The 11,477-nt window shown below is 40.8% G+C and overlaps 1 protein-coding gene across 1 annotated transcript; it reads right to left on the reverse strand.

Annotated features, from left to right (window-relative positions):
* Positions 1 to 5,444: 5,444 nt before the first annotated feature.
* lratd2b (LRAT domain containing 2b) lies at positions 5,445 to 8,920 on the reverse strand. Its single transcript, XM_068324618.1, has one exon. The coding sequence runs from the start codon at positions 8,911 to 8,913 to the stop codon at positions 8,089 to 8,091; it is 825 nt and encodes a 274-aa protein (XP_068180719.1). The 5' UTR covers positions 8,914 to 8,920; the 3' UTR covers positions 5,445 to 8,088.
* Positions 8,921 to 11,477: the final 2,557 nt, after the last annotated feature.

The raw sequence follows: 11,477 nt of genomic DNA on the forward strand, positions 1-11,477 counted from the left end.
GTGATATCGAACAGCCACCAAGTGAGTGTGTTTAAATTGGCTTTGCCTCCATTACCTTCAACAGTGTCTCATTATCAGCAAACACCTAGCCTGCGGGGCAAGACTTCTATATCATGCACACAAGCGCTAAACGCTCTCACACTCTCGTACTCCCATTTTCATATCTTTGAATAAGCCACCAGGATGTTAGCGAGAACACCTGCTTTCACTGATGACAACCGTTTGGGAGGATGTTCGTATGAACCGGAAAACGAAGCTCTTCAGGTGTGGTAGGGTTTGTGATGACAACATCACAGTGCATTAATATTAATATGACTGTGGGCATAATCCTTCTCTGTTTGCACTGCAGTTTAACACTGTATGTCCACAAAGCAACGGTTGAGTTTGCTTAAATTACATGTACATAAAAAACACACACAGGAAACCCACAGAGTAACACACAAGTCACATGAAGAAGTCAAACAAGTAGAGGTTAGAAGGAAGGGTTTATATTACATGCCTGGAGATGTGCCAGCATGTTTTGTGTTAAGGGACTATAAATACTCAAGAAGTTCTGTTCCGTGAGCTTACTGATGAAAACTTTGATATTTTTGGAAATATGATGATTTGACAGAATAAAATGGGGAATTAAGTAAAGTTTCAATTTCAGAAAATTTGTCTTTGTGTTTACAGACTGGACTTGCAGGAAACAAGGATGTCCTTCAAAAACGTGTCATCTGGATGGTAGCATATGTTGTTCCTAAACGTGTATGTACCCTTCAGCGTTAATGCTCCGTTGACGGACAGATGTTACCCATGAGCACTAATCTAACCCTGCACCATGACAGATGCTGACTTCTGAACTTTGTAACAAACTGGATGATAGTTGTATTTTTTTTTTCCAGGTGACACATCATTGGTTTCCAATCTGACTGAAATGTGGACTCGTCAGATCAAAGGACACTTTCAAACTCGTGCCAGTCCTGTCAATCTGTCAGATTGATCTCCGTCTAGAGAAATCAAGATGATTTATTTTTGATTATTAATGAACAATTTGACTTGCATTGGTAGGGACTTAACTTGCATTTATAGAAGCAATGACAAACTGTTATTTGACTACAGGTTTCCAAAGTGTTCCTGAGCCCGTTCAGTAAAATACCATCTGTGGGGGTCAAAGGTCACAGGCATTTAACGTTGTTTTGTTCATCCCTGTGTCTTACACGAAGACGTTCCTTGAGATTTTTGATGATATGTTGGATACTACATCATCCAAGTCTTTGCAGCATTGGGTAACTTTGTTGTTAAGCTGTGGTGAACCTCAGTGCTCACCTGTGAATAACTGAGCCTTTAGGATGCCTCTGTTGTTCACTATCATGACCTTGTCACCAATTAACATTGAAACGCTTTACCTGTCGAATGACCCACTAACAACTATTATTAATTCTTTTCAAACTTCTTTCAGACATGTTGCTGGCATGAAAGTATATACCTACAAAAATGAATTAATATAACTTTTCATTCATCTTTTTCTTTCCTGTTTTCTTATTAGAGTGACAGCCAGAAGTGTTGATGACATCACATCATGTTTTACTTGTGCCACAACTTATTTAGAACCAGGCTGTAGATGAAAAGATGATGTCTCTCTCATATGAGTTCGATAAATACAAGCCTATAACCAGCTTTTGGAAAGAGGAAGGACACCTAGCCTTTAACTCCCTATGTAGTGTTCAGATATGTGCATCTTGTTGTTACAAGGAGACCCCAACCGTCCTCTTGCTGTATAGTAACTATGCAGACACAAGTGCTATCTCTGAAAGAAAGAAAATATTTCCCAAAATGCATTCTGTTACATCTGTTGCAGTGCATAGCCTGAAATGCAAGCCTGCTTGTGAACTACAGAAACATGGTAATGATCAGCGCTCTGTGGTCCGTCAAGCATTGTGTATCAGACTTTACTCACTGGTTCTTTTTTCTGCATTGCAGGGGGGGGCATCACTTCTGCTAACCACCTCCAGTCATGTAAAATCTGCAATTCATGAGAAAGAATGAGACAAAGTAAAGACAGCAGACAACGTCTGAATCACATACATCATTGTGGGCCAACTGCAACTACTTGAAAAAGAAAATATTAAAAGTTAAAAAAGAAAAAAAAAACAGTGTCAGAAAGTAAATAAGGAAAAAGAGAGGTGGGGTGTGAAGTGAGAAATCTGTATCCCATTAGTAAAGGGCAGAAGACCCCGATCTGTCCTTGACCATTACACCGACAGGGATAAGGAGCAAGAACACAGAATTAAAGTTAAAGAAGAGCATGAATGTTGATAAGCACTAATTTGACTCCCTAGGATCAAAGAGGAAGGTTTGAAAAGACTAACACAACAATGGTCTCTACTTATTACCAAAAACATCTCAGGAGACTTGGACTCTTATTGCCATGTCAAGGACGCTCCACACAAGAAGAAGTGACACTTTTCCTAAAATGAGTTGAACCATTCCTCCATGTTTCATATCTAAAATGTACTTTTCTATTCAGGTATTATGTTTCAAGGACTATGGGTCTAGATTAGTTCCAGGATTCAGATATTAAGGGATTTTAATGTCAGACAATTAAAATAATGTGTGTTTTGGGAAGCAGAACACAAAAACAAAATTCAACAAAATAAATTTGAGATTTTTATTGAGCATAGTTGGACTATTTTAAATGATAACTGCAATTCTGTGGCCTACATGATGTTAGTCACAATAACCGAGGCAGGATTTCCTGTGATGGCTTTGGAATAAGATGAGGGTTGATGGCTTTTGAATCATCCTGGCATAAATAATTGAAGCGACAAACAGGTCAGGGTGCTTGAGGGCAACAATTCCCAGTCGCGTCTCAGTTCAAGTACAGAGTTTTAGTGGCCACAATGATTTCTGTTCCCTTTTTCTCAGGTCATAACTTCAGCCTGGATGCCATCCCCTTCCTCCCTGTCCTTTAGTCATTCATCCATCCATCGCAATCCAAATGAAATGGGGTCAGCTCATTGAAGTTTTCCTCTGGCCCTCTCTTGTTGTCTGGCTCTGCTTATGTAAACCAAACAGCCTCAACTGACTGGACATGACAGCTCCAAACATAATAAGGCCTGGTTCCATTCAGATGAGCTCCTCAGTTGTAGGAGATTTTAACTTTTCCTCCTGACACGGTGGTCAAATCAGAGATTTTCCTCAATCTTACAGAGCTATCCTAGACACGATGTCTTCTCTTCACCCAGACTGTGTTGCTGCATTGGTATTGGTATATATGTTTCCTTGTTATTTCCTTTGAACTATCATCATGTCTTTGTTCTGATCATTTCTGAGCAAAGCAATTCCCCCAGTTCTGCCTTTTAACAGCGGCTTTACCTTCACAGCCTTGTGCTCAGACCAACAAAAACACATTTGTCAAGGAGAAGAAAGCACAGAGAAAAGAGGGGAAGATTGGTTGCCTGCCTGCATGTGTGGTAGCATACCAACTATATTCATTATGGTGCAGTTGAAAAGCAGAAGAAACAGTAAAATTAGGCTATAGGAATGCTTTTTTTTTTTTTTGAAAATGGAGTGCAATCTCAAAACTCCACCGAGCTGGATGGGAATGGACTTTCAGCCATTGTGCAGCTGAAAAAACAAACGGTCATCCCGTGTCGGTACGGGGAAGGAATCACAGCGCCAGGCTGAGATGAACAATAAACAGTCCAAGTCAAAACTGTCGGAGTCCCCTATAAATGATTAACCCTCTGCAGGTCGGTGGAAATAATGAAAGAGCACTATTTATTATTGATGTTGTCCATATTTCATGGGTACAAAATAGATTCAAGCAGAGATGGATCCTGAATAAATATTTTTACAGTTGTTCACCTCAAAATAACCTGTTGTACTGTTTGATTTTTAAGTATATTATCTTATTTTTGGCAACAGCATTGGCAAAATCTGGTGAAAGACAAAGTCAAGCATTCAATATGCAACTGTTAACCAAAGGCTGTTGTAATATCAATCATCTGCTTTACTGTCTTATCTCAGAAGCACAGTCTTTCCCACCAGCATCCCACTCTTTAATGGTTCAAGAGGAATCCTATTTATTGATGAAACACCTTATACAGCTCACAGATGATGACAAGTAGCAGCACTGACACAAAACTGCCGATCTAATAATAAAAAACAAACAAACCCTGAGGTGAGATTGATGTTCTGAATAGCAGAGCACAGAGTCTGTAATTGTCAAATTCCCTCAGACTATCATGTTTAAGTGTTTGTCTCACGTGGACAACAATCTTGCTGTGGCTTTAGGCTATGTCTAAAATACACTCTCACTTCCTGTAGCCCTGTCAGATAGAATCTACTCATGAACACACGCCTCTAAAGTTCAGACATGTTTGTGTGTGGGAGGAAGTTTATGAAGATAATGACATCTAACAAACACAGGGTGGGTTTGATTTGCTCTGGCCTGTACCCAACGTCTATCATATTGGAAATTTTGCCAGAGGGTGTGGGTTTCCCTCCAAGACGCCATTGGAAACATTACAGACTGACTGTCCCCAAAAGTGACATGAATGAGGTGATGTCAAACAGTGGCTTTCACCGGGATCACACTTTTTCAGCCATGATATGAGGACAGAATACGTGACTCCAGTCGCACGTAATCTGTTTGGTTACAAACTACAGAAGTCAGTGAACTTAATCAGGGCTCAGCTACTGATTTTGAACTAAATTGTAAATGAGTTATAAAAAAAATACTCTAAATTACTAAATACTATGGCCATGTTTTTATGAGTGGTTATCTATTTTGTTTGAATCATGCGTGTGTGGTAAGCATGTGCAAAGAGGCAGAACCATGTGTCAAACAAAAAGAGTGGAGAAAACAAGCTAACAGTAAGTGGTGCCTGGATCGAGGCCCTTTTCTCGGCAGAGTGTCTATGTCACATCCCCTAAACTTTCTCCCTGTCCAGATAAGCTCCTTTTTCAGTGGCTTTTCTGGTCTTGACCCAATTTTATACTCCCTGTCTCTTTTTACTGTATTTCTAACTACCCTGTTTAACTTTCAAACAGGGTAGTTAGAAATACAAAGGATTACTGTAATCGCATTTTTTCTAAACCTCCCTATGTATCTCACTCTGTCACTTTTGCCCTTTTAAATTATTTTTATACCTTAAATATTGTATTTCTTTTAAATATTTTACTGCTTTTTTTTAACACTTTTTTTCATGGCATTGAACAACACAAAATTGCTTTTTAAACGTGCTGTACAACTAAAGCGACTTGACTAAATCGGATAAAAATAATTGAAACATTCTATACTTTTTAAACCACTGTTGTAAATGTTTTAAAGTGGAGACAATGTGTTCAATCTGTGTGCTTGACAAACATGGTGTTACTATGAATGAAAGTAACCTCTTAAACAGTCTTTTCAAGGTGGGACTGCAGCTTGGAATCAAAACATATATTACCACACATGGTGATTCAACCTCATTTATACTTCATCAGACCATGAAAGGAGGTATATCCATTTCAAATGTTGCATCCTTGAGCTAAAGTCATGTACTTCCAATCATTCTTTATGTTGACGTTGATGTTTCCACACGAGGGCAGTGAATAAACGGTCTTGATGTTGTGATAATCTGTGATAAACCTTAACAATAGAAAGCAGCAGAAGCAGAGGTAAGGATGTATTTCACTGTGGACTGTGAAGAGATTTAATACATCAATACATGAGTACAGAGGTTATTTACTTTTTCATTCCTTCATCATCTTGCTTAAGTTATGGCTCTGCTGCCTCTGATGATTTACAATACTGCTCTGTTTCACCTGTATCGCAAAGCAATTTGAAAATGTTTACACATACACAAAAAATCAGCACAGAGCAGACAGGAGGATCGTCCAGATAGGACAGTGTGTGTTTCCTGTGTAATCAACAACGGGAAGATTTAAATGGCAGAGACAGTAAGCAGCAGATTGGAAGAGAAAGAGAGGAATAATTTCTTTGCCTTGTGTTTTCGCTATTACAAAGCATCGGTTGGTGCGTGTTTAAAGTGTTACATTACACGCTGACGCTGCTCTGTCAGACGTCATACCTGGGGGGGGTTTTTGGGACACTGATATATCTTTTTAAAAATCATACAGTGAAGCAGTATTGTTTTGTTGAAGGTAAATAGAAAATGTGACGTGTTGAAGGTCTTGGTGTTTTGTAACTGCTGAAAGAAATAGCACAAACGAAAATAAAAATCTTCATCGGAGTATAAACTTAGAAAAGTGAAAATGAAAGGGAATTTTTAAAAGCTGACAACTGTACTCAAATTCATATTTATGGAGACAAGAATCAAATTGAATCAAGTATGATGCAAATATAACAATTCCAACTGCGTTAATATTCGTAATTACACAAAGCTATTTGCAGATTCTTGGTATGGTTCACCCAATGCTGCACTCTTGTTTGTGCTTATATAAAAATAAAAAATGAGCATTAAAAAAACACACACACAGACACACACATTTCATCCCTGGCTCCTCAGAGGAATGAAGAAATGCTAATGTCTCCAACAGCTTTCTTACTTTGGTGCGAGTGCTGATGGTGAACCCGCTTGTGATCCAGTGAGACTTTACCTGCAGCAAAATGTTTACAGCATCATCTCAGTGTAAATTTTACCAGAGGAAAAGAACTCATCTTCTGCCTGGCTACCACGGAGTCATCAGCTTCCGCTGACATGCAGGAAACAAACAAGATGTCTCAGAGTTGAAAACAACCTCAGTCTGCTGCACGTCCTGCTGTAGCCTCGGCATGTCAATGTGACATCAAAGAGATTACAGGATTTTACTGTGTGTTGTTCAGCAACTCTCAATTTAAACATTTATATCTCATTTGTGTATTTATGTTTAATTCTACATAGTCCTGAAACATTCTCGGCCTGCAGCTAAACTTCCATTAATGACTTCTCTTCAGTCGGCAGAGGTGCAAACAAAGCAAAAATGTCCGGCACAGTTTGAAATCATCAGTAGACACGCTAACAAAGCTGATACTTAAGGTTGAGAGAGCTGCTGCTCTAAAACAAATATTTAGATGAAAACTGGCATTATTAGCAGCTTTAACTGTAGAGCACCAACGCTCTTGATCAGACAACAAAGAGCAGGGATCTCACTGGTTGAACAGGTGCAGCCGTGGCTCCTCCGGGGCGTGAGCAGGGATTGTGATGATGGTGATGATGATCAGGCTACAATAATCTGGGCAGCGCTGAACTAGGGTGGCGCTAAGGATGCTGGGTTTGGTGAGAATGCCATAGCAGTTTGATAGTACTGATCATCCACATTGCTATAAATCATTAAAACCCCCACTAAACAGAAAAATTATTTCACTGTTCAAATATATATTTATTTACTTCTTCCTTTATACAAACTTTTTTTGTTGCAAAAAAATAAACTGTTGACATAGATGAACCAGCACAAGTGCACCGTCGTAACTGTGAACAGTGTTCACAAGGTAGTCACAGAGTGTGATGATCGGAATAAAACAACAGGTGGGGGGCACACTCAATATTTAAAAACACACTGACGTCTGTCTTTTACTCTGCATCAATCTTCCAACACCTGAGTTTACAGGATTATGTTCTCTCAGCACTCAACAGGTAGAAATACATCGGAGAGGTTCTCCTCCTATGTGCAAAAGATTTATTAGATTAGAAAAATAACTATGGGCAAATAAATTCTGGATTAGAGTACAGGTGCAATACAGATGCAAATGTTTTAGTTATAAGAAGTCATCTCATTTTGGGATGGGTGTCTAAAGTCTGGTCATTTTTCCAAAGGGAAGAAAGGAAATTTGTGGGAGTTTTGTTATGACTCCTGGGATCTCCTTTCCTCGCACATGTGTCACCCCAGGCATCAGGCATTTTTCTTTTGTTTTGAAGAGGACTAGTAAAGGGTTTGTAGATTAATTTTATCACCCTTTGAGGACTCGCTTCTCTTACAATGTGTGACACAGACAACTCCAGACAAAGCTCCCATTGGCTGAGCTAATAAACACTCCACACATGCTTGAACCATGGATGTTTCTTTCATTTAACAGCTCAAATAACCTGAACCTCAAATCCACGTCAGGTGAATTCGCTATCAGTTGACGAAATGCTCCTCTTTGATTCCATTTGAGTTCAGATGGTTGGCCAGCTCTTGCATCACAGCAGCTTTTCCAATCTGATCATTTCTCCTCTTTTCCATGATCACATCCTCCAGACTCTGAAACTCCAGGACGTGACTCTTCTTCTCAGAAAAGAGTAATTTTAATCTGTACGGCTGCTTTCCAATCCTTATCTCTCCCCCAATTTTGAATTCTCGTTTTCCAAAGCGGCACCAAGCAGCAAAACTCTCCGAGTTTCTCCAGTAGAGCTCCCGGTCTCTTGAACCGACATGATCCACGGCGTTACGCACGATCACCTCCGGGGGGAGCGCACGGTACTGGTAGAGGCTGTTCACTATTCTGCCTTTTTTGCCCTGGCTCACCTCGGTGAGAAAGTTGTTCTTGATCTCAGCCCTGTGCAAATGAACCACCTGAAAGTCCCCTACGTACACAGCCCAGTGCGGGTACTGTCCAGAAGCCACGAACTCCAGCAGGTCTCCGGGTCGGCACTTGTTCAGGAGACTCTCCGCGGAGTAGGACGCGGCTCTGGCGCGTCTCTCGTAGACGCACTCCTCCCGGTAATGAACCGAACACTCCAGCTCGTCCTGAGGATCGAAAAGCTTCTCTTCATGATTCACCACGTGGTTCGCCGACGAAAAGTGATCTAAATTATCGTCCGGGTCGTCGTCTCCGTCGTCGTTGGAGAAAATGTAAGAGACTCCGATCCGTGGTCCGTCGTCGTCCGGGTCGAACCCATTTGGGTCGGACGTTGGAACTTCTGCGTAATTTAAATGAGTTAGTTTCTCCACCTGGTTCCCCATAGATGGTGAAAAAAAAGCGTGGATGAGGAAGGATCAAGCTAAGCGCACAGACCGGTCCACCTGTTCCTGACGCACTCACTTCACCGGGGGGGGACACGGAAGACTAAATCCAAAGCGGTGAAGACGGTAACCAGTAATCCATGTCCAGCTGTACATGTGTCCTCCTGTCGATCCCCAACTGCTCCTGCCTGGGCGGAAACAGAAAAGTAGACAATTTAAACGAGTTGACAGTATAAGAGAAGTCGAGACTAACTACCAGCCATTGTTGCCTCCTAACAGGTGTGACCCGCCTCGCTGGTTGGCTCAGTGTCCAACACAACTCAGCAAGTGAAGCGTAATCTTTTCTTTTCTTAACCAACATTTAACGCCAGTCGTCCCCGGCTGTTCCCTAGAATTTAACCTGGTTCTGTTTCTTCACGTCAGCCCACAGGAAACTCTGTGGACTCACCTGTGCTCCAGCTTCTGCCGGCAGCCGCTTCTCCCAGTCAGACCAGTTGTGACTGAACAAACAGCCTGACGCTGCGCCTTCCTGTGCGGCTGGACGGCTGCGCGCTCAGCTCTGCTCCACGGACACGACTGGAGTGTGAACCCCTGAGGTGGAAGCAGAGAAACCAGGCAGGACTTGGTGACTGCAGGGAGGCGTTGTCTGTTAAAGCAACAGCGTGTCTGTGTGCGTCAGCCTCACCTTTACCCCCCAAGAGTGAAAATACAGCTGCCAACAAGGGGAGATGCGCCCACCACTGTTGAATGGATTTATGATAGTATCCTAAAATGGTCCAATTAACTGATTCACTTTTCTCTCTCTTTTGTTGTTTTTGAGTAAACTATGGAAAAATGACCCAAAATATCTGTATCTTAACATTTTTGATCAGGAGAGCCATATAAGATTCATCTCTATCTATCTATCTATCTATCTATCTATCTATCTATCTATCTATCTATCTATCTATCTATCTATCTATCTATCTATCTATCTATCTATCTATCTATCTATCTTGTCGCCACAGAATCAAACTGACTGTATTTGCAGGAATACAAGATGCTCCAGTGCAGCAGTCAGCTGGAAAGTATTCAGATCACAAGAATAAAAACTTGACCAAGATGTGGCACAAAAAGGTTCAGGATGGTGAGAAATGATTCTACACAGATTGTTCACTTGAAAACCAAAAGCAAATTCAGCACTTTGCAACAACTGTTCAATTTTTATTTTTATTTTTTTTAATACAAAGTGTATGTTTACATTTTTACTTTGTCAAGCTGCTGATGGGAACTAAGAGGCCCACTGGTTCGTCATCATCATTCAATCATCAATCATTGCTCTGTACTCACATAGCTGTGTGCTGTGATGTAAGGTCTAAAAATCACACCAGATTACAATGTGAAATCATAAATTATCCCTGAGCTGTGTGTTCAAGGACTCCTGATGTAATTTGAGGATTAGGATCATGAAGATTTGAATGCTGCTGACAATAGTTCCTTCTCATCGTGTAAAACACAAACTAGAACCAATGCAGTCAGAGACTGCAAATTTCTGCGACACCCCTGAATTCAAAATTTTACCCTGACCTACTTGCATAGGTCAAAGATCAAAGCTAGTGCTTTGATCTATGGTCTTACTCACACTGGCCGTCTCCCTCGTCTTTCTACCTTATCCGGTTCCTGAGTGTTCAAAAGTTGAAATTTGGCCTTGATCTAGTTTTATCAAGGTCAAGGTCATCATCTCATTTTCATCCCCTTTGCTGCCCGAGTAATGTGCTTTTTGTTTCATCTTTCTATCTGCAACGGTTGCGAAGATATTTGGTGGACAAATGAACAAACACATGAACACTGACAATTGAAATACATCACCGCTTTGAAGTGGGATGTAATAAAACAGCATCTAGTTACCAATATCTAGCTGATCAAATCAAATGTTCTGGAAAAACTAAGGACAAACTTTTGTTCCATGACGACGTCCCATTGAGTGTGAGGTTGTGTCCTCATTAACAACCTGACTGAACAGGCCTACAGCAGTATATACTGACTTCACCGGTACGGTTCTGTCTGATTGTAACTTGCACTGGATTTTGCATCCAAATCTCTTGGCCTATAAATATCTACACATTTCTCATGCAAGCTGGAGAATCAAAACACCGATGGGAAGTATTTCTGAAATGTGTTCTGCCTAAATAACTGTGGGTCTTTTTCACAGCAGAAATTTTGATTTGTCATCATGGGAACAGCATGAGTGTTACTAATGACATGAATAAAGTTCTGTTCAAGCTTCCCCATAATTGACCGTATGACAATGGGGCAGCGCTTACAAATACCAAAACACAAATGGTTCCCCCTAATTCAATTAGTTTTATTTTTTATACCTCTGCATGTTGTCAATACATGAGTAAGAACAACATAACAAAGAAAAGTTCTAGTTCCACTTTCAGTATTGAAACAACCTCATTCTTCTCTGGGACTGTGAAGCAGTATGGGCACAGGGGGAGGGTCAGCAAACCCCTGATCGTCCCCTTCACTCTTTGTCCCACTGAGTCACTGCACCAGTTGGTCGTCACTGCCAGAAAATGAGA

This window comes from Antennarius striatus, chromosome 9 (genome assembly GCF_040054535.1).
Source record: "Antennarius striatus isolate MH-2024 chromosome 9, ASM4005453v1, whole genome shotgun sequence".
NCBI classification, from domain to species: domain Eukaryota; kingdom Metazoa; phylum Chordata; class Actinopteri; order Lophiiformes; family Antennariidae; genus Antennarius; species Antennarius striatus.